Raw genomic sequence first — 24,135 nt, forward strand, 5'->3', positions numbered from 1 at the left:
CCTGTTGCTCTGTCCCAGCTCCTGCCAACCTAGCAGTTCGAAAGCACATCCAAGTGCAAGTAGATAAATAGGTACCGCTCTGGTGGGAAGGTAAATGGTGTTTCCGTGCGCTGCTCTGGTTTGCCAGAAGTGGCTTAGTCATGCTGGCCACATGACCCGGAAGCTGTACGCCGGCTCCCTCGGCCAATAAAGTGAGATGAGCACCGCAACCCCAGAGTCAGTCACGACTGGACCTAATGTTCAGGGGAGACCTTTACCTTGTCTCATTCTTTTCAGTTCCATTTTCCACAAATGCCCACTAGATGGAGCTAAATTATTTTTTTTTTTAACCTTTGCTGTGTAGCGCAGAATGTTCTTCATCTGCAGCTCCCACTGACCACCAATATTTAAAAATTCATTGCTTGGCTTTTTTAATATTCATTGCTTGGCTTTTTTTGATATTGCTTTTGATATTAATTTTTTGGAGGTGGTGGTAGAGGCTGGCAGGTCATCCTGGAAATGTTTTTACATGGAGTGGGGGTGGTGGCGGCGGCCTCAATATATATATTTGTTGGGAAATATTGGATTGTTTTATTTTTTTCTCCAGGTCTGTGCCAAGAAAAGTTGGACTACATTATTGCCATAGTGGACATGTTGGAAAAGTGATCTCTTTTCGATTTTGTCCAGTTTCCTTTTCCACAGATGCAAACCTGTGTTGCCCACAGAAGCCCTTTCTGTCTTCCTTACTTAATTATGGCTCAATCAGATAATTAGAATTTAAATGAAGTGAAAACTGCATTTTGTCACTTCTTTTATTTTCCCCCTTTTCAGATTGTTAGATCTGAAATCATATCCAATGGGGCTTATTTTCCATAACGGGAATAAGAAAACCCTGACCTACTAGATAATGTCAGCCATGTGTTTGACAGCTGCAAAAATACACAAATTCCATGCTAGAAATCATTAGGAAAAGTATAGAAAACACTTATCAAAATGAGGATAAGGCTGTTTTAGGCTCTGGACTTGATGGTGGTGGGCTCTTTAGTTGCTATCCTGGATTACTCTGTTTCCTTCAAAATGTGGCAAGATGATAATAATAATAATAATAATAATAATAATAATAGTAATAATAATATCATTTATACCCCGCCCATCTGGCCGGGTTTCCCCAGCCACTCTGGGCAGCTCCTAATAGAATATTAAAAACACAATTAAACATCAAACATTCAAAACTTTCCGAAACAGGGCTGCCTTCAGATGTCTTCTAAAAGTCAGATTGCACCCTCCTCATTGAGATAAGTGGGGTCCTGTCCTTTTGCCCCACAATTGTGGCTTAGGGTGGCTATTTTACACCCCTCACACAAACACCAATGACAAACGAGGATGCAGGTATGCATTGTTGTTTAGTCGTTTAGTCGTGTCCGACTCTTCGTGACCCCGTGGACCAGAGCACGCCAGGCACTCCTGTCTTCCACTGCCTCCCGCAGTTTGGTCAAACTCATGTTTGTAGCTTCGAGAACACTGTCCAACCATCTCGTCCTCCGTCGTCCCCTTCTCCTTGTGCCCTCCATCTTTCCCATCACCAGGGTCTTTTCTATGGAGTCTTCTCTTCTCATGAGGTGGCCAAAGTATTGGAGCCTCAGCTTCAGGATCTGTCCTTCCAGTGAGCACTCAGGGCTGATTTCCTTCAGAATGGAGAGGTTTGATCTTCTTGCAGTCCATGGGACTCTCAAGAGTCTCCTCCAGCACCATAATTCAAAAGCATCAATTCTTCAGCGATCAGCCTTCTTTACGGTCCAGCTCTCACTTCCATACATCACTACGGGGGAAACCATAGCTTTTACTATACGGACCTTCGTTGGCAAGGTGATGTCTCTGCTTTAACCCAAACCCTGCTTTTGCACAAATAAAGGCTGGTGGGACCCAGATAAATCACGTTTGCCGGGAGCGTCGCCCTTTTAAGGAGGCGCTGCCCCCTAGAGGCCGCTCCGAGGAGCGACGCGAGCCAGTCCGGAGCCTCGCCTCGCCAGATCCAGAGCCGCGGGAATTCGCAGCGGCTTCGGAGCGCAGCGATTCCATCCATCCATCCATACCATCGCATCCCAGCTTCGCTCGCTCGCTCCTCCGGCGTCTCCGTCGCCTGTGCACCGAAGCAGGTGAGCGGCGGCCGCGTTCCTTTCCCTCTTTGCCTCCCCTATTCATTCACGCCGTTTCCCCTTCCTACACGCCATGGAGCGTGTTTAATCAGAGCGCGCCTAACAACGTGGGAGTTTCCCCCCTGCCGGGTCGTGGATCTTCCTCCCCTCTTCTCCGTTCTACCCCCGCCCCCGCCTCCTCTAAACACACAACGCCATCAATCCCAGGCTTGCACTCCGCGACCCCCACCACCCCAATTCGGATTTTAACACCCCCCTCTTCTTGTGTGAAATAGAGACCTTCGTCTTTGATGGCGAAGACGCGCCTCTTCATTTTCAAGCTCTCGCCGACCACCCCACCCCCTAATTCTTGCCGCTAGCTCGCAGGGGCGCCTTTCACACAGCTCCCCCCCCCCCAGACCCCTTTATGATCTGAATATTTGCAGTGGGTCCCTTTCCTCTTCATTGCATCCTCCTCCCCGCCCCCTACTCTTGCCTTACTCCTTGCTTTTGATGATGGCTGCTTCGCGCGTGGAAATCCGGCATTGCAATTCATTCCCCAGCCCGGAACAGGAGGAGGGTGATGCCCTGGGTGCTACTGTCGGCTTTTAATCCGGTTTCTCTTTAATTATTTTTATTTTAATTATTTAATTTAATTAATTTTTATTCTAATTATTTAATTATTTTTATTTTTAATTAAATTTGTATACTGCCCTATACCCCCACCCCCACCCCACGGGTCATATTGATTGATGGATCGCGTTTGATCCCATCCTTTTTCTCTCCACGGAGCTCAAAGGGGGCAGACATGGTTCTTCTGTCTCCCCTCATTTAAGCCCCACAACAACCATGTGAGGGAGGTTGCCAGCGAGCGAGCTTCACGGCCGAGTGGGGATTTGAAACCTGGCCTCCTAGTCCAACGCTCTTAACCCATTTTAATGTATTTTTAATCTTTGTTGGAAGTGGTTGGGGAAACCCAGCCAGAAGGGCGGGGTGCAAATAATAAATTACTATTACTGTGCCACGCTGGCTCCTAGTGCCATAGACCTGCCCTTACCCCAGAAGTAAGTCCCACATGGTTTACTCCCAAGCAAGCTGGTAGAGCATTGCAGCCTTCGTTTTTCGGTTTCCTTCTCCTTTCCTCCAATCACGTTTTTTTATTTTGGTTGCTTTTGGGTGAGGCTTGCAAAGTGGGGTCCCTCTTCTCATTCTGTTCTGGCAGAGAGGAAGGGGATAATTGTCACAGACATTGTACAGTGGTACCTCGGGTTAAGTGTTTAATTTGTTCCGGAGGTCCGGCCTTAACCTGAAACTGTTCTTAACCTGAAGCACCACTTTAGCTAATGGGGCCTCCTGCTGCTGCCGCGCCGCCGGAGCACGATTTCTGTTCTCATCCTGAAGCAAAGTTCCTAACCTGAAGCACTATTTCTGGGTTAGCGGAGTCTGTAACCTGAAGCGTATGTAACTTGAAGCGTATGTAACCTGAGGTACCACTGTAGAGTTAAAAGGGACCACAAGGGTCATCTGAGGGATGCGGGTGGCGCTGTGGGTTAAACCACAGAGCCCAGGACTTGCCGATCAGAAGGTCAGTGGTTCGAATCCCCGCGACGGGGTGAGCTCCCGTTGCTCGGTCCTTTCTCCTGCCAACCTAGCAGTTCAAAAGCATGTCAAAGTGCAAGTAGATAAATAGGTACTGCTCCAGCGGGAAGGTAAACAGCGTTTCCATGCGCTGCTCTGGTTCTCCAGAAGTGGCTTAGTCCTGCTGGCCACATGACCTGGAAGCTGTACGCCGGCTCCCTCGGCCAATAAAGCGAGATGAGCGCCGCAACCCCAGAGTCGGCCACGACTGGACCTAATGGTCAGGGGTCCCTTTACCTTTACAAGGGTCATCTAGTCCAGCCCCCTGCAATGCAGGACTACTTTTGCCCTATGTGGGACTTGAACCCACAACCCTGAGATGCTTTACCAGCCGAGCTATCCCAGGGTATATACATCACCACAGCCTGTTGGTTTAGAGTTGTACACCCTGGAATATCAAAGGACCTGAAATGCTATACAACCCTAAACCAGGCGGGCCAATAAATTATATATATATATATATATAAATATATAAAGCCCTACCCTGTATTGGGGGATGTGGAAGGTTAAAGGTCAACCATTTTAGGAAAGGGAGTAGCACTTGAGAGCCATAATGCCTAAGAGTGCTCCTTTTTATCCCCCCCCCATTAATGTTATTGTCATCGTAACAGTTACAATAAAGAAACATGTCATCTGTCATCTTTAGCTGAGATTCCTGCATTGTAGGGGGTTGGGCTAGATGACCTCTGAGGTCCCTTCCATCTTTATAATTCTATGTCCAATGTGACATTCTGGTGAGTGTTTCAGCTCAGAAACTGTTCTATAGAATACAGTTCCGCCGAGTTCAGTTGTGCTCCTTTTAATTTTTAATCCCATCCTTATCCAAGGAAATTATTATTATTATTATTATTATTATTATTCGTTTCATTTCTATGCCATCATGTATTTTAAAGAAAAAAGGGTGATGTATTCAGTTCTCTCCTCCCTGGTTTATCCTTGCAACTACCCTGGGAGGTAGGTTAGGCAGAGAGAAAGGCAGGGACAGAGAGGCAGAAAGAGATACTGGCCCAATGTCTCCTAGTGAACTTAAATGACTGAGGATTTGAACCCAGGTCTTGCCAGTCCTAGGGCAGATTCACACCATGCATCAGGATAATCATAAAACAGAACAGGAATACAATGAATTGCAATTGGTTATAACAGAGACAATACAGATATAGCGGCAGTTAAAAATATATATTAAATCCTGATCACTAAAATATAACCTAAAATTGTCATTTAAAACCTTAATCATTTTGGTAGTACAGCTTGTTCCCTAAGTTTTATGGCACCATGCATCTAAAGCCCATGAACAACTCTCCACCCCCCAAAAGTATTTAGGAACGGGGCGGGGGTTGGGACTTTGGTAATACAGCACCCTGGGAAAGGAGACAAGTTGGTGCCCTCCCCTCTCTCACCTTCCATTCTGCGCATGCTCTCAGTGTCCTGTGCGGGGAAACTGAATCCAGCGCTTCTGGGAACTACAGTTCCCTGAATTCTTGTAGGGTAGCCATCCGCTTTAAACGTGTGTTGGATGTGCTTTAAGTGCAAGGTGTAAATCAGCCTCTAGTCTGTCACCCAAAATACTCTGCTGCCCTGATTCTTGCTGGTGAGGGTGCCATCATATCGGTATCCTACTTAATATCTGAGTCTGGACAGGAACCTGTTGTCCACTAGATGCCCTTATTCTCAAACTCCAGGGGTCAGCAAACTTTTTTCAGCAGGGGGCCGGTCCACTGTCCCTCAGACCTTGTGGGGGGCCGGACTATATTTTGAAAAAATAAAATAAAAATGAACGAATTCCTATGCCCCACAAATAACCCAGAGATGCATTTTAAATAAAAGGGCACATTCTACTCATGTAAAAACACGCTGATTCCCGGACCGTCCGCGGGCCGGATTTAGAAAGCGATTGGCCTGGATCCGGCCACCGGATTTGCCTACCCATGGGTTTGCCTACCCATGTCCAACTCCCATCTGCCCCAGGGAGCATGCCCAGTGGTCAGGAATGATTGAAAACAATAGTCTGCGGACATATGTATGAGATTAGCACACCTTCGCCAGGTAGATGCAGGAGAGGCAAAGAGGGAACTGGGTTGGTGCGACTTTGTAGCAAGAGAGGGGAACCTGTGGCCCATCAGTGCTCTCTAGGTGACCCTCAGATCTCCCCCCCCCTCAGGTTACACCCCTCACTGGTCCTAATTTGCACGCCCATATATTTTTGCCTAGTTAGAATGAAAGAGGCGCATGCAACTGTGTGTAGAAATGAGCCCACTTACATGGGTAAAAATTGCAATTATTACTCCACCCACTTTTGGCCCTGGCCCCGCCCACCACTGACAATGTGGCCCCCAAACAGTTGCCCAGAAGGGGCATGTGGCCCTTCAGCTAAAATCGTTTCCCCACCTCTGGTCTTGACACGACAAGTTTCACCTGCCACAATTCCCTCTTCTGCACAATTTTCAAAGTTGCAGATGTCCTAGCCCCTGCTGCGGTCCAGGCACAGACATTGCATACTTTTAGAAAGTTGATTAGCGAAACGTGGCGTTACTAGGAACCACCCCAAGTATTTTGTGTCTATTTTTGATTTGTCGGGGTTCTAATACGGTAGAAAATAAAGCGCCTCTTGGCTTGCCTTGTGGGTAGAAAGTCTTTAGTTTTTAAGAAAGAAAGGTAAAGGACCCCTGACAGTTAAATCCAGTCGCAGATGCCTCTGGGGTTGCAGCGCTCATCTCGCTTTAAAGGCCGAGGGAGTCAGCGTTTGTCCTCAGACAGTTTTTCCGGGTCATGTGGTAGCATGACTAAGCCGCTTCTGGTGAAACCAGAGCAGTGCACGGAAACACTGTTTACCTTCCCGCCAGAGAGGTACCTATTTATCTACTTGCCTTGCGTGCTTTCGAACTGCTAGGCTGGCAGGAGCTGGGACCGAGCAATGGGAGCTCACCTCGTGGCAGGGATTCGAACCGCTGACCTTTTGTTCAGCAAGCCTGAGAGGCTCGGTGGTTTAGACCACGGCGCCACCCGCATCCCATGCTTTTAAATAAATAGTTTTTAAGAACTACAGTGGTACCTTGGGTTAAGTACTTAATTCGTTCTGGAGGTCCGTACTTAACCTGAAACTGTTCTTAACCTGAGGTACCACTTTAGCTAATGGGGCCTCCTGCTGCCGCCACGCGATTTCTGTTCTCATCCTGAAGCAAAGTTCTTAACCCGAGGTACTATTTCTGGGTTAGCGGAGTCTGTAACCTGAAGCATATGTAACCTGAAGTGTATGTAACCTGAGGTACCACTGTATTGTTTAATTCATAATAGCTTATATAGCTTCATATATAACTCAGTTGGTAAAACACGGGACTCTTAATTTCAGGGTTGTGGGTTCGAGAACCATGTTGGGGTTGGACTAGATGACCCCTGGTCCAATTTTACAATTCTGTGATTCTATAATACACAAAAGTGATTTACCATGATTTCGGCATTCTAGAGGTGAATATGGTTGGAGCGGGGCAGGGGCAGCGGTGGCACAAACCCTACAGTTTTCTTGCAAATTAAAACTTATACAGGGGTTAATAACAGGTTAATAACAGTTTCAGGTTAAGTATGGACCTCCGGAATCAATTAAGTACTTAACCCGAGGTACCACTGTATTCTAATTGCAGTTTCAAGATTTATAGTTATAAGAATGGTTGGACTGGGTGGGGGGTTGTGGTGGGGGAGGGATGAGTTGCACGTTGACACATAAAATGATTACTTAAAAATTCCCAAGGATAAAAGGACTTTAAAAAGAGGGGGGGAAGCAACCATTTAAGTGTGGTGCTAATGAAAGTGGGAAAATAATGGAAACTAAATCTCAGCGGTTCTTTTTTTTAAAAAAAATGCATATGAAATTTTATTTCAGCTGCGCTCTGCTCATCCTCAAAATGGCTCTCTCCGTGGTACTGCTTCTGCCCTTTTCGAAAACTGCTGACAATAAAGAGGGCATTTGTGTGTTTTTCTTTGAAAACAAAGAGCAGCAAACATTGGAGCTTTCCATCAGCCTGAGTGGAGCAGGGTCTTACATAAGGGGGAATGTGGTGATAGGCTGGCAGCACAGAGCAGCTCAGCAGCCTACGATTCCCCCCTTCCCCCCCCCTCAGCCCCATGGCAGGTCCTAGCTTGTCACGTGAAATCAGGCTCCTATAATCCTGAAGGCTACTGCTTTTGAATGGATGATGTCGGAATCCTTTTCAGCTGCTGGGGAGGGGAAAAAAGGCTGGAGGAGGCTGCTGAGTGAGTATGTAGGATTTGTATCTGTCTCTGTGTGTGAGAGAGAGCTGTTTTACGATGAGATTGATGCTTCCCTAGAGACCATGGCGGCGTAGGCACTAACCTGCTTGCAGCGCAAAAATGTCATTTCCCCCTCAATCCGGAATCGTGTATGGTTATCCTAAGTGCGCTGCTTTCAGCCTAGATTGAGTCTGGATCATAGCTGTCAAATTTTTCCTTTTTTAAATGGAAGTTCCCTTATTCCGAATAGGATTCCTCGCAAGAAAAGGGAAAAGTTGACAGCTATGGTCTGGATCCTGCCATCCCCAATGGTTGGGGTAGATTCAAGTTTCAAGAAAGGGGATTTCGACTAACTACCAGGTGGCGCTGTGGGTTAAACCACAGAGCCTAGGACTTGCCGATCAGAAGGTCGGCAGTTCGAATCCCCGCAACGGGGTGAGCTCCCGTTGCTCGGTCCCTGCTCCTGCCAACCTAGCAGCTTGAAAGCACGTCAAAGTGCAAGTAGATAAATAGGTACCACTCTGGCGGGAAGGTAAACGGCGTTTCCGTGTGCTTCTCTGGTTCGCCAGAAGTGGCTTAGTCATGCTGGCCACATGACCTGGAAGCTGTACGCCGGCTCCCTCGGCCAATAAAGCGAGATGAGCGCCGCAACCCCAAAGTTGTCCGCGACTGGGCCTAATGGTCAGGGGTCCCTTTACCTTTACCAGGAAGAACTTTCTGGTGGTGGAAGCTGTTGGGCAGTGGAATGGACTCCCTCAAAAACAGGTGGGCTTCACTTGTTTGTTTTTTATAGAAGAGGTTGGACGACCATCTGTCATGGATGCTTAGGTTTGAGATTCCTGCATTGCCAGGGGTTGGACTGGATGACCCTGAAGGGTCCCTTGCAGCTCGATAGTTCTGTGATTCGATGGTTCCTTGATACGTGCTTGAAAACCCACTCTTAGATGAGGTTTTCCTTTTCCTCCCTGCTCGTGCCCCAGGTGAACAGAAGAGGAGGAAGCGGTGATCAGGGTGGATAAAAATCAATGATATTTTTAAAATAAATAAATAAATCAGATTTTTAAAATTTAAATTGGATTTTTTTTAAAAAAAAAAATTGGATTTTTAAAATAAAATCCTTTTGGAGGAAAAAAATCTTTCTAAAGATAGTTTTCTATTTAAGTTACATTATAGTCCAAAGGCTATTCGTCAGGAAATAAGGATTTGTTTTAAGTTTTTCATGTGTGCTAAAACTCAGTTTTTTAAAAAATTGTTTAACCACAACAGTTAACAAACATGGATACATATGCTATAATGTTATTGTTTTAGTTAAATAAATTGTTTAAATTGTTATGAAGGAAATGATTGTTTTTCTCTTTCCAATAAAGTACAGCAGAAAAGTTAAAACAGTTAACTTATTAAACCTCACAATAATTTTGTAATTATCGGTCTATGTATTTCGAACAGTATAACCAAGTCAGTAATTTTTGATATAACTTGTAAAAACTACTCTGAAAATTTATTAATCCAAAAATGAAACCTTCATCTGGTTGTAAATATTAAGATTATACCAGCAAGAATGAGTCTTTCTGTAAAAACAAACAAACAGATTTAAATCAAGTCTTAGAATCATAGAATCATAGAATCATAGAGTTGGAAGAGACCACAAGGGCCATCGATTCCAACCCCCTGCCAAGCAGGAAACACCATCAGAGCAGTCCTGACATATGGTTGTCAAGCCTCTGCTTAAAGACCTCCAAAGAAGGAGACTCCACCACACTCCTTGGCAGCAACTTCCACTGTCGAACAGCTCTTACTGTCAGGAAGTTCTTCCTAATGTTTAGGTGGAATCTTCTTTCTTGTAGTTTGGATCCATTGCTCCGTGTCCGCTTCTCTGGAGCAGCAGAAAACAACCTTTCTCCCTCCTCTATGTGACATCCTTTTATATATTTGAACATGGGTATCATATCACCCCTTAACCTCCTCTTCTCCAGGCTAAACATGCCCAGCTCCCTTAGCCGTTCCTCATAAGGCATCGTTTCCAGGCCTTTGACCATTTTGGTTGCCCTCCTCTGGACACGTTCCAGTTTGTCAGTGTCCTTCTTGAACTGTGGTGCCCAGAACTGGACACAGTACTCCAGGTGAGGTCTGACCAGAGCAAAATACAGTGGCACTATTACTTCCCTTGATCTAGATGCTATACTCCTATTGATGCAGCCCAGAATTGCATTGGCTTTTTTAGCTGCCGCGTCACACTGTTGGCTCATGTCAAGTTTGTGGTCAACCAAGACTCCTAGATCCTTTTCACATGTACTGCTCTCAAGCCAGGTGTCACCCTTCTTGTATTTGTGCCTCTCGTTTTTTTTGCCCAAGTGCAATACTTTACATTTCTCCCTGTTAAAATTCATCTTGTTTGTTTTGGCCCAGTTCTCTAATCTGTCAAGGTCGTTTTGAAGTGTGATCCTGTCCTCTGGGGTGTTAGCCACCCCTCCCAGTTTGGTGTCATTTGCAAATTTGATCAGGATGCCCTTGAGTCCATCATCCAAGTCGTTGATAAAGATGTTGAATAAGACCGGGCCCAAGACAGAACCCTGTGGCACCCCACTAGTCACTCTTCTCCAGGATGAAGAGGCACCATTGATGAGCACCCTTTGGGTTCGGTCAGTCAGCCAGTTACAAATCCACTGAGTGGTAGCATAGTCAAGACCGCATTTTACCAGCTTCTTTACAAGAATATCATGGGGCACCTTGTCAAATGCCTTGCTGAAATCAAGGTAGGCTACATCCACTGCGTTCCCTTCATCTACCAGGCTTGTAGATTACTGACTAGTGATTTAAATTGTGATTTAAATCTATTTGATTTAAATTAAATCCACCCTGGAGGTGTTTGTGATCTTGGTACACACCCAGTCACAACATCATGGGGCAGGTATGGATACACACACTGGACAGACGACCTTCTTCTGTTTTCAAATGTACACATTGTGGGGTAATGCAGAATCAATCTGTGGTTTTTGGAACGGAAACCAGTTCCTCAAAGAAGCACTTTTCAGGGACTAAAAATACGCAAGATCTCGATGGTGTTTGGACTATGTGGAATAAGCAAGTACTCAATCTCCATTGATTCTAAAATAAAATGTCTCAGCCTGCAACAAATCTCTCGCCAACCCTGGACTGCTTGTAAGGATGCAGACAGGCAGGTGGGAACTGGCTGAGAGCAGACTGAGGTTGGTGGGACCATTTGCCCCATTTGCCCGAAGGAACCAACCTCCTCCCTACCCACCCACTTTCCAGTTCTCCTTCCAGTCCTCCTATCCCTTAAGCACAGGTAAGGGCCTCATCCAGCCAGCATGCTGCTCACAGTTGTGCAATCAATCGTTCTTAATTCTCTTTCCTTGACAATCCTCTTATCCACTGGCAAAATTCACGAGCTCTGCTTTATGGCTGGCACATGGCGTCAGAAAACTTGTAGACAATGCCACACACTACTAAGGAAATATGCAGGGGTTTTCCTGACACCCGGCTTTGGCTGTCTGCCCCAGAAGTAATAGGTGTTCAAAATTAGCCAGGTGCCAGGCGCCAGGCATATTTTGTACCTGGCTATCAGACACTTAAGGGACGCCGGTGGCGCTGTGGGTTAAACCACAGAGCCTAGGACTTGCCAATCAGAAGGTTGGAGGTTCAAATCCCCACGACGGGGTGAGCTCCCATTGCTCGGTCCCTGCTCCTGCCAACCTAGCAGTTCGAAAACACATCAAAGTGCAAGTAGATAAATAGGTACCGCTCCGGCGGGAAGGTAAACAGCGTTTCCGTGTGCTGCTCTGGTTCGCCAGAAGCGGCTTAGTCATGCTGGCCACATGACCCGGAAGCTGTGCGCTGGCTCCCTTGGCCAATAAAGCAAGATGAGTGCCGCAACCTCAGAGTCTGCCACCTGCGTCCCTGATGTCACCAGAACTAGCCAGATGTTTAACTGAGACTCAATCACAACCAGTCCATCATTTCAAAAATAAGGCTTTATCGTTGCCTTGTCCCCAAATGGCAAGTAGGCATTCTGTTTTGGTGACCGAAACCTTTGTTTCGCAGGGGTCAGCAAACATTTTCAGCAGGGGGCCGGTCCACTGTCCCTCAGACCTTGGCGGGAAGGGTGGCGGACTATATTGTGGGGAAAAAATATGAACGAATTCCTATGCCCCACAAATAACCCAGAGATGCATTTTAAATAAAAGCACACATTCTACTCATGTAAAAACACGCTGATTCCCGGATCGTTCGTGGGCCAAATTTAGAAGGCGATTAGTTTGCCTACCCATGGTTTATGGAGTCATTTGGCACCTAGATTATATATCTGAGTTTCAATAATAATAATAATAATAATTTATTATTGATACCCTGCCCATCTGGCTGAGTTTCCTAAGTCACTCTGGGCAGCTCCCAACAGAATATTAAAAACACGACAAAACATCAAACATTAAAAACTTCCCTAAACAGGGCTGCCTTCAGATGTCTTCTAAAAGTCAGATAGTTGTTTATTTCCTTGACATCTGATGGGAGGGCATTCCACAGGGTGGGTGCCACTACCGAAAAGGCCCTCTGCCTGGTTCCCTGCAACCTCACTTCTCACAGAGAGGGAACTGCCAAAAAGCCCTCGGAGCTGGACCTCATTGTCTGGGCTGAACGATGGGGGTGGAGACGCTCCTTCAGGTATACTGGGCTGAGGTCCGTGCCTTTCACACTGTGTTTTGCTACTCTGATTTCCAGCTAGCCTCCCTGCCAGCTCAGAAACCCTCTGGCTCTCTCTCCAGGCTCTCAATTCCATTTCTTGTTAGACCAGAGATGGGCAATCTTTGGTCCTGGAAGCTGAATGTGACCCCCAGGTCTTTCTGTCTGGCCCTTGGGAAATACCCCAGGCGATATTTTCCCCAGTGTTGCTCCACACCCTCTTTGAGTGCTTTTGCCTGGCTAGCAGAACGCACCTTTGACCTGCTGTAAAGAATATTTCTTGCTCAGCTGGCTAGAAGATGGAAAGATGGTGTGAGCTGATGTGTACTGTATGTAGAAACCTTTCGATTCCGTGTGTGCCTGTCACATAGCCTACTTTACAAAGGTACTTCCTGCAGCCATCCTGTTTCTTTCTGTCCCTTCCTCCAGGGATGCCTTGCCACTGATTGTAAATAGCCAATTGATTTTATTTATAAGCTTGCAAGAATTTTAGAAGAAAGTTGACCTTCATTTCCAGCTCCAGACTGATTAAAACATTCTATTGCAGGCAACTTCCATGATCGGACTACAGTCGTACCTTGGTTCTCGAATGCCTTGGTACTTGGATGTTTTTGCTCCCGAACGCTGCAAACCCGGAAGTGAGTGTTCTGGTTTGCGAACACTTTTCAGAAGCCAAAAATCCAACGTAGCTTCCTCAGCTTCCAAATGAGTGCAGGAAATTCCTGCAGCCAATCAGAAGCCGTGCTGTCAGGGACGGAGGGAGAGAGCAAAAGCCAGAGGGATTCCAGAGAGCGTCCAGGGGTTGGGAGAAGCAGCCCATCTTCTGGGGAAGAGAATCAGCATAGCACCAGTGGAGAAGGGGGGCAGATGGGGGAAGCGGCGAGGCGGTCCCATGACTCCTTGCCTGGGACCAGCGGGGAGAGTAGGGGCCCTCCGTTGCCCACGCCCTCCTTGTGCAGAAGGCTTTTGCGCAGAGAGAGTAGGAGGAGACTAGGCGTCAAAGAGCTTCTTTGCTGGAAGAAGTTTAAGAAACGCCCACTGACGGATTCTGCCAGTGATTGAGTCAGCCACGGGTGAGTGGCTGTCTGGACAGAAAAGGTTCACTTAGGCAACCCAGCCAGGTGTTTGCACCCAGCTGGGGATATAAGCACCGGCTTACGCACGAGCAACCCCTAGAACCATTACACGTGCCTTAGGTTTTTGAATGTTTTTGGAAGTTGAACGGACTTCTGGAATGGATTACGTTCGAGAACCAAGGTACGGCTGTATTTATGTGTAGCCCAGATCATCAAATCAGTGCAGAAAAAGTGTTCTAGAAGTTTCCCGGCTGCCTCTGCTGCCTGAAAAACCTTTGCACTTTGCTTTACAGTTTTTCCATTGGGATTTTAAGATTTTATAAAACTGGCATCTTTAAAATGCTTACAAAACATTTGCAAAATCTTGTAACATTTTTAGCTGCTTAGTTCAGGCAGCAAGGATGGAAAAATACCTGCTCAAGATATTTACGCAGTCTTTAGACTACAGATCCATGATGGAGCGGAGCTGGAGACAGAATATGCATGTGTGATTATATCTGAGGCCCCACTGTAATGAAAGCAATCCTCTGATAATTCAAGGCCAAATATCAAAAAGGGTTTCCAAAAGAAATCCATTGTGCTTCCCACCCCCACTAGATCGAAAGACAAAATTCATCCTTGCGGGTTTCAATATCCCTAATTTAAGTGGCTGAGGGTAGTATTCAGGAACTGTTCATCAGGGTCCTGCCTTGGAATCTGTTAGCCTAGGAAGCTGTGAGTAAGGAGGTGATATAGGCGCCTCTGGGCATGTGCAGAAGGCCAGCTCTAGAAGGGGGGCATTTGCCAGAGCTCAGTCGGTAGAATATAAATCTCAAGGTTGTGGGTTCAAGCCCCATGTTGGGCAAAAGCTTCTTGCATGGCAAGGGGTTAGACTAGATGATTCTTTTGGTCCCTTCCAACTCTACAATATGGAGAAGCTCCAAAATGAGTGGGGCTCCTGAAAGCAGCTCACCATTTCAACTTTGCACAGAGTATCCCAATCAGATAAGACGCAGCCCGGGAGAATTCTCATTTTGCACATTCAACCTCTTCCAGTTTAGCCGGGTCCTGCCGAGGAGACCAGCTTGACTCCCTCCCTCCCAGATCCTGGATCCGGGTCTGCCTTCGGGCCCCACCAAACATCTACGAGTCCATTAGCAAAAGGGATGTGACTCCTCCGTCCCCAGAGTACTATTGATCCCTCGGTTATTGACGGAGCCCCTGCTTGTGGGCATGTTGGCTGTGTGATGGATTATTTCCCTCTGCCGCCAGAAGACCAGGTTGAGATTTCTCTTGCGAGCTGTCAGCGAGGGCTGCATTAATAATGGAGCGTCTTAGGGGTGACCGGCCGGGGCAATTTCCTTGGCTTGTGTTTTTATTTGTTTTTTAAGTGGCTTGCTTGGAAAGAGAAGCCTGCAAATTGCGTGGCTTCTGTTTGCTGAAACCCTGGAAGGTGTAGAAGTGAAACCTGAAACTCAGGAGAAGCTCATCATTGCAGCCCCCATAGCCCCCAAATACCAGCAACTATGTTGATCATGTTGTTGTTGTAGTTTAGTTGTTTAGTCGTGTCCGACTCTTCGTGACCCCATGGACCAGAGCACGCCAGGCACTCCTGTCTTCCACTGCCTCCCGCAGTTTGGTCAAACTCATGCTGGTAGCTTCGAGAACACTGTCCAACCATCTCGTCCTCTGCCGTCCCCTTCTCCTTGTCCCCTCCATCTTTCCCAACATCAGGGTCTTTTCCAGGGAGTCTTCTCTTCTCATGAGGTGGCCAAAGTCTTGGAGCCTCAGCTTCAGGATCTGTCCTTCCAGTGAGCACTCAGGGCTGATTTCCTTCAGAATGGATAGGTTTGATCTTCTTGCAGTCCATGGGACTCTCAAGAGTCTCCTCCAGCACCATAATTCAAAAGCATCAATTCTTCGGCGATCAGCCTTCTTTATGGTCCAGCTCTCACTTCCATATGTTGATCATATGTAATACAAATTGGGATGTTCAGTTGTTGTTGTACTACATCCTTCATCATCCCTGACCATTGGCTGTGCTGACTGGGGCTGATGGGAGTTGGAGTGCAATGACAGCAGGAGGGCCACAGGTTCGCCTTTCCAGATACAATTCTGAAGGAGTAGTACCTGTTCCCCAGTTTATTATGTTCCACTAACAGTTACAAGATGGCGAGCTGGCAAAGGGCAATGCAGTGGTTAACATGTGTCACTTTGGCTGGGGAGAGCTAGGCTCATGTGCCTTGATCAGTCCTAGTTGCGGAATATTATCCTGACAGAGAAGGGGTTTGGAATCTTTTTAGGTTCCCTCATGGTCTTCCTGGGACCGCAATACCTCAAGGGCCACCTCTCCCCATATGAACCGACCTGGACTCTGCAATCATCTTCTGAGACCCCTCTTTGTGTGCCTTCTCCACGAGAGGTTCAGAGGGCGGCAACACAAGAGCGGGGCCTTTTCTGCAGTGGCTCCCCATTTGTGGCATGCTCTCCACAGGGAGGCCTCGTTGCTGTTGGGAGGGGGGCAAGATTCAGTTCAGTTTGCATTTAAATGCAAACAACTCGAATAATTTGCAAACCGATGCAGAAATGTGGAGAACTAAATTTCAGATTGGGGGAAAAAAGAGAGAGAAACCAAGTTGACAGATTCATCTACCCCTTGTCTAGAGATGGTGTGTGGTCCCTTCTGGGGGGTGGGCCTTTGCCCCACAGAGGCAGTGTCCCCAGTGTTGTACTTCAAAGGATGTGTAAGTCTGGAATTGGATTTTTGCTGTCCATATTTTAATCGAAGTGGGAAGGGCATCTAATGCTCACCTCTTCTTCTAGGAGGTAGGCATTGCCAAGCCCACAACACTCATTTCTGGACCTGAGCCTAGAGAACACAAGCATCTCATTTGAACCATGGGCCTCCCTGATCCAAACCCAGCACTGTTGTTGTACCCCAGCCTCCCCACTCTGGTGCCTTCCGTTTGCTGTCAGACTACAACTCCCATCATCCCTGACCACTGGCCAGCTGGGAGCTGGAATCCAAGAATATATTGAGGGCAGCATGTTGGTGTAGGCTGCTCAACCCCTTGTAGCAACCTGGTTTTCTTCTATTTGTAAATAGGTAAAGCTGCACGAGGTTTGAAAATCCGCTTTGCCTGCTTATGGTTAGTAGCTAGCTTAGAACTATTTTTATGCTTTGAGTGTGAGCATCTGTTGAGCTGTTCAGCTCCAGTTTTGAGAAGGGAGAGGATGCAACGAATAAAGCCCATCCTGTACAGGGAAAGCACAGGGAGTAGTCCAAGAACTGCCAAGAGATGAAAAAAGAAAACAACCCAAAAATCATAAGCAGTACAGTATAGTGAGAAGCACCGCCACAGGTGAATCCCCCGCAATGGAGTCGAATGCCTTATCCCGAGCATCCTGAGTCTACTGCTTCTGTCAGAAGTGTCTCCATAGGCTTGCAAGCAGCAGTCACAACTCTGCAAATGGAATATACCGAAAAGGACAGCATCCCAAAGCAGAATCAAATGGGAAGGGGGAGATGCAGGAGGCAGACTTATGAACTCATGTCATATAACCCCCACCCGTGTGTTTTGAACAATTAGGTCTCCATAAGATGATTGTCTCTGTTGAGATTTCTTAGCCGACTAGTTTCTAAGAAGCTACAGATTCCTATGGTTGTAGAACTTAGAAAGGTTAAGGGAAGTGCTGATCCTGGAGTGCTGATCTTCAAAACATAGGGGGTACACTAGGAGGGTTTTTTTGCCTGAAACCTAGGCCTGGTCCTGTTAGCAGTGTGGGTAGACAATCTCAGCCTGCTTTTAAATGCTTTTAAAATGCTCTTAAAGAGGAGCTTTCCAACACCAAAGCTTAAGCAGAGAGCGCAGAGAGACCCACCTGCCTTTAGTTCTGGCTCCGCCCACCACTGACATTGGCTCCGCCCATTATGGACATTAGGTCCTCGACCAGTTACCAGTAAGGGGAAATGGTCCTCAACAATGAAAGTTCAGAGACCAAGGCATGGTCAGGGAGTCAGCCAGCGATAAATCACACAGGGTAAGTGAACAAGGAACAGGGCCTGCTCAGGGACACAAGGCCTAATGAGCACAGCAGCTCTTCTCAAGGTAGGGCTTGCCCCTATGAGGCAGTTGTGGGAGCAGAAGGTCCAAGGCTGCCTAAATCTCCTCCCCCCATGGTTCTTCCCAAGCAATCTGAGACTACGACAACACGCCTGTCTCTGCTCCTCTCTCTTCATACCTCTTCTGGTTCTGGGAGACTTGGTGGGAGGAGAGCTTCTTCACTAGTCTGACTCATCTCTGCCTCTTGCCTCCCTCCTCTCCTGCTTCTGCTGCTGATTCTGGACTTCTCTCTGCCATAGACTCTCCCTGCTCACTAAGCCCTGTCACCCCTTCATCTTCTGACACTTCTTTCTCCCAATCTCCTCCCTCTGACCACTCATTGTCATCCCACTACCACTCTCCAGTTTCTGAGCCTTCTTCCTTTGGGGGTTCCCCAGCTGGTGCCTCCCACCATTCCTCTGTGTCCAGCCAGCCCATGACAGGCGTTTGCTGTCCCTGGGTTCAGTACAGTAGACCCTCTGAATGCGCCTCTTGGTGGCCTCGACTGACTCCTCCCCAGCTTTCTGGAAATGAGAGCTGGTTTTGTAAGCTCAGCTCCGTTCTGGCCCTAGATTCAAAGCATGTTCGGAGTTCCCTGTTCTTTAATTCTAGGTGCGTTTCTACAGTTGGCAGATCTTGTGGTTGTAGCTGGAAGCTGCCCTCCTCATGCCCTAGACTAGGCATGTCCAACAGGTCGATCTGTGATCTCCTAGTTATTTCTCCCCACCAAAAAAAGCTCAAGAACTTTGGCTCCCTAAAAGCATAGATCACTGTCAGTTTTTTTAATATTGTGAGTAGATCGCAATCTCTTGGGAGTTGGACGTGCCTGCCCTAGACCATCTATCAGTTGTTCCATTTCTCTCCTCTTCACAGCACCGCCAAGAAGACTCACCAGAAGGAACGCCAGCCACCTGAACTTCTGACACTGCGCAAACATCCCCAGCTGCTGAGATGCCTGTTGCTTCCACCGACTCAGAGACAGGTAATGACTCGCTCCTATCGCAGCATCCCCAAACCTGCTCCACTCCGAGTACAGTCGTACCTTGGTTTTTGAACAGCTTAGTTCTTGAACGTTTTGGCTCCCGAACGCCGCAAACCCAGAAGCGACTGTTCTGGTTTGCGAACTGTTTTTGGAAGCTGAACGTCTGCCGGCGCTTCTGATTGGCTGCAGGAGCTTCCTCCAGCCAATCAGAAGCTGGGCTTTGGTTTCCAAACATTTTGGAAGTCGAAGGGACTTCCGGAACGGATTCTGTTCAACTTACAAGGTACGACTGTGCTACGGATTATTCCTCAAATATCTGCTTTGTACCATTTTACGACTGCCTGCAAGTATGTGGGGCTACGGCTGGAACCAAACACTTGCTCGCGAGCACACCTTGGCAGACGAATCCAGGTGGGAAAAGTTTCCTTGATGATGGGGGGGGGGGGGGGCTCGCAAAAGCAGCTATAGAAAACAAACGTGCCTGTATGTAAAGGTATATAAGAAAATTATAAAATCCATGGTAGGGTGGTACCTTCAATTAGCCCAACCAAAATATCACAAAGCAGTGGGAAAGCTGTTGAGTTCTCCAGAGCTCTTCATCAGATCAGGTGTGGGGAAGGCCTCAAGATTTTGCTGGACTCCAGCTCCCATCAGCCCCAGAAAGCATGACCAATGGCCAGGGATGATGGGAGTTGTAGTTCAGCCATATCTGGAGGGCCACAGGCTTCCTGCACCAGGGCTAGATGGTAAACGGAGCAATGTGAGGTGGAAGACTTCATTGTTGTTTTTTGGGGCTGATGTTGAAGCCAAGGAGTCTGCCTCTAGGGCAGGGCAATATACCCTCCAAAACTGTTTTGAAGTCCATATCAAGATATTGGTTTCATCATTTTTGACCTGGCGATATATACCACCAATCGTGATGTGTCTTTTCTATGCAAAAAACACCATGTGGGAGAGGGTGATCCAGTCACACTTCCGAAGGGTCCTGCCGGCTCCTCCATTCATGAGCATCCCGCTGGCCCTCAATGCCTCTTACCGGGTCTACCTTGCAGGGGTGGCAGCGGCGGCGGCTGACATGGGCTACGACGGTTACTACTGGCCCTTGGTGAAGGAGGAGATGGAGCCGGGGGGTTCCCTGCTGCCGAGGCTGTTAGCGACCTGGAAGGGAAGGGGCCCAGCAAGAACCCAGATCTCTCCCCGTGGTCTTGCAGCTCTGGGATATTCACTTATTATACACCAGATTCTGCAAGCAGCCCCAACAAGCCGCCCCCTCCCCAGATCTGACTTCTACTCCCCAGCAGTGCAAGGAGGAAAGTAAAGGAGGCAAGAAGAGCAAAACTCACACCGCTTTCTCTCAGAAGCAGCTGCAGATCTTGCACCACAGATTCCAGATGCAGAAATATCTCAGTGAACAACAGATCCGAGAACTGGCCTCAGCCTTGGGACTCACCGTGTGGGAGAAAGCGTGATAGCTCCATCCTTATCCCAGACATTGTGATATATCAGTATATTGCGACATTTGGTTGTGATACATTGTGATGTTGAAAACCACGTACCACCCAGCCCTGGTGATTCAGTGGGGGGAGAAGGTAGCAGACATCAAAATGAGGTCCTGTGCAGGTATTTGCTTTCCTTTGCCCTTGCTTTTGTTGCTGCGGAGCCGAGTGCACTTTCCCATGGCGTAACATGATCCTGACTCATTCTGCTTTTTGTATCAGGGTTTGCATGGCCTTCCTTTTCCGTGGTGTTTTGCATCAAAAGTTCTTATTGTTGCTGGGAAATATAAGCAGGAGCGTGAACAGTGCTGAGTATCTTAATTTCCCTCCAGCTTCTTTGAGGTGTTTAGTCTAAGTGGGGCTCGCAGAGTTTGTTGTCATTCCTACGAGTTTCTCATAAACTATCTTTTGTGCTTTTGTTTTCTTGGCGCTGAGGACAAGATTATAACATCGTTTGGGAAGTACTTGATAGTCAGGGTGCTGTATATATGGCACAGACTTCTTGTCAATAACTTTTGGGATTTTCACCATTCCAAATATTCCGACACTCATCTTGACTCAAAAAGGTGCATATTTTGAGAGAAACTGCAACTCCATTCACACAGCAGTTTGTTCCATGTGGTCTTTGTTTCAGAAATGCTGTTGGGCTACTTCAGTTGCTTTTGTTTGATTTGGAAACAGCCCAAAGTCTGTGAATTTTGATAACAAACGTGGTTTGCGACGGGGGTTGAATAACTTCGAACACAGCTGTACATCATAACGTGGTTTGTCCCTTGAAGGAGGCGGCCTTTGTTCTTTCAAATTTCAAAGGTACCTACAAGAAATATGCAAAATAACTAAGCAAGTATTAGAAGTCACCCCAGAACTGGCCCTACTAAACATCTTCCAAGATAATAATGCCCACTCACATCATAAAGAGCTCATAACCCACCTACTTTCAGCAACCAGAAACATCATAGCAGACACTGGAGAGACCTGTCAGGAGTAAGCATGGACTATTGGTATCAAATAGTATGGGAAGCAGCCTTACTAGAAAAACTAACCAATAAACTGAAACTGACATGGGGACAAATAGAAGAAGATGCCTTAACCCGGTATGGTTCCCCTTTATCACATACATAGTCCAACAAGACAACAACAAGAATCTGCCGACAGCATACGAATCAGTCTGGCTAACCTGATCCAAACACCCCCACACACACCCCACTCACACACAAAAACAAATTTCACTACAGCCAACCAAAGACAACCAACCACATCCTAAGCCACCGCTAACCTCTCTCACCACCAAGGAAACACAATAAGCCAGGGGTCAGCAAACGTTTTCAGCAGCGGGCCTGTCCTCTGTCCCTCAGACCTTGCAGGGGGCTGGACTATATTTTGAAGAAGAAAAATGAACGAATTCCTATGCCCCACAAATAACCCAGAGATGCATTTTAAATAAAAGGACACATTCTACTCATGTAAAAACATGCTGTTTCCTGGACCGTCCACGGGCCGGACTTAGAAGGCGATTGGGCCATATCCGGCCCCCAGGCCTTAGACCAAGGAGAAATAATAATAATAATAATAATAATAATAATAATAATAATAATTTATTATTTATACCACGGCCATCTGGCTGGGTTTCCCCAGCCACTCTGGGCGGCTTCCAACAGAACACTAAAATACAATAACCTATTAAACATTAAAAGCTTCCCTAAACAGGGCTGCCTTCAGATGTCTTCCAAAAGTCTGGTAGTTGTTTTTCTCTTTGACATCTGGTGGGAGGGCGTTCCACAGGGAGGGAGCCACCACCGAGAAGGCCCTCTGCCTGATTCCCTGTAACTTGGCTTCTCACAGTGAGGGAACTGCCAGAAGGCCCTTGGAGCTGCACCTCAGTGTCCAGGCAGAATGATAGGGGTGGAGATGCTCCATCAGGTATACTGGAGGAGGAGCTTTCATGCAGCTTTGGGGACACGAGTGCGCCGGAGGTGCAGTGATGAGCCGCTGTGCATGGGGGTGGCGGGGCAAGCCCCCTGTGGGGTGCCTTTTTGTCACCCCCCCTCAGGGATGGCACCTGGGCCACACCGCCTCCCCCCCCCTTCGTATGCCTCTGCTCCCAGGGTGCACATCTCATGGACCACAGGAGCCATTTGGTTTCAAGTCTCTGCACTCATCCTCAGCATCCTCACCTGCTAGCTCTCGTCTCGATTTCTAAGCTCCTGCCTGTCCAATTATATCTCCTCTCTGAATCTTCCGATTACACAGGGAGCGCAGCCTGTAATCCTCGCAGCTCTGCATAAGCCGGTTAACCACACATGGTAGTGAAAGTGTCAGGTTTTGTCCTAAGCTGAGAGCTACCACAACTGTGGATGAAGTTTGCAGGCTAGAATTCCAAACAGCCTTCATACATACCCACAGCCCCATTAGACTGGATATTAAAGGTAAAGGTAAAGGGACCCCTGACCATTAGGTCCAGTTGTGACCGATTCTGGGGTTGTGGTGCTCATCTGGCTTTATTAGCCAAGGGAGCCGGCGTACAGCTTCCGGATCATGTGGCCAGCATGACTAAGCCGCTTCTGGCAAACCAGAGCAGCGCATGGAAACGCCGTTTACCTTCCCGCTGGAGTGGTACCTATTTATCTACTTGCACTTTGACGTGCTTTCGAACTGCCAGGTTGGCAGAAGCAGCGACCGAGCAATGGGAGCTCACCCCGTCGCGGGGATTCAAACCGCCGACCTTCTGATCGGCAAGTACTAGGCTCTGTGGTTTAACCCACAGCGCCACCCGCATCCCAGTCTGGATATTAGGCAGCGCCTATTTCCTCTCTCCTTTCCTTTTCTCTAGCCAAGTACAAAACCCCATCTGCTAGGGTAAAGCGTGGCTCTGTGTGCATATAATAGGGGTACAAGAATGTTTTCTATTAGGGAATGTGGGTGGCACTGTGCTCTAAACCACTGAGCCTCTAGGGCTTGCCGATCAGAAGGTCAGCGGTTCAAATCCCCGCAACAGGGTGAGCTCCCGTACCTCTGTCCCAGCTCCTGCCAACCTAGCAGTTCGAAAGCACACCAGTGCAGGTAGATAAATAGGTACCACTGCAGCAGGAAGGTAAACGGCGTTTCCGTGTGCTCTGGTTTCTGTCACTGTGTTCCGTTGTGCCAGAAGCGGTTTAGTCCTGCGGGCCACGTGACCCAGAAAGCTGTCTGTTGACAAACGCCGGCTCCCTCAGCCTGAAAGCAAGATGAGCGCTGCAACCCCATAGCCACCTTTGACTGGACTTAACTGTCCAGGGGTCCTTTACCTTTTGCCTTACCTTATATTAGGGGAAATTGCTTTGCAAAAAACGTGCGCATCAGGCAAAATTGCATATTAAAAAAAAAGTATATTTACAGAACTTTGCACTAAAATGCTGATGAACTGTCATGAGGGTGCTTTTATTTTTAAGTAACACACTGCAAAACTGACATGGACATGCCGAGAACTGAATTCAGTATTGGACAAATGAGAAATTGGGTTTATTTGCCCCTTCCTGTTTGTGACTTCTCCCATTCTGAGAGATTTGATGTGCTGGTGGGATTTGGGTTCAGGGCTGCAGCCAGAGTTGTGCTCCCTCTGTCTGTCTCCCTGTCTCTCTCTGTCTCTGCTTCTCTCTTTAAATCTTTCTTTCATCCATCCCTAGTTTTAGCGTAACCTTGGATGCAAATCTCTTCCCCTCGTTGCCACAGAAACGAGGATGTAATAGAGCAGGCGCCGGGGAAGGGGAGGAGTAGGGGAAAATCAGTGAGCATCTTAAAGAGATTAGAAAACTGATGGCTTCCTGTGCA

General features: G+C 47.5%; 1 protein-coding gene across 2 annotated transcripts in view; it reads left to right on the forward strand.

Annotated features, from left to right (window-relative positions):
• Window positions 1–1,963: 1,963 nt before the first annotated feature.
• Window positions 1,964–24,135, forward strand: part of MPP2 (MAGUK p55 scaffold protein 2) — a 78,373-nt gene continuing 56,201 nt past the window's right edge. The window contains exons 1-2 of one of the 2 annotated variants that reach the window (XM_080979570.1): window positions 1,964–2,135; window positions 18,724–18,832. In XM_080979570.1, coding sequence (XP_080835696.1) covers window positions 18,802–18,832 — 31 coding nt within the window. In that variant the 5' untranslated portion in view covers window positions 1,964–2,135; window positions 18,724–18,801. Of the gene's footprint in view, window positions 2,136–18,723; window positions 18,833–24,135 lie in introns of those variants that run through there. The other variant, XM_080979569.1, reaches the window with a different exon arrangement.

The sequence above is a fragment of the Podarcis pityusensis genome, assembly GCF_964106645.2.
Source record: "Podarcis pityusensis genome assembly, chromosome: 13".
NCBI lineage: Eukaryota > Metazoa > Chordata > Lepidosauria > Squamata > Lacertidae > Podarcis > Podarcis pityusensis.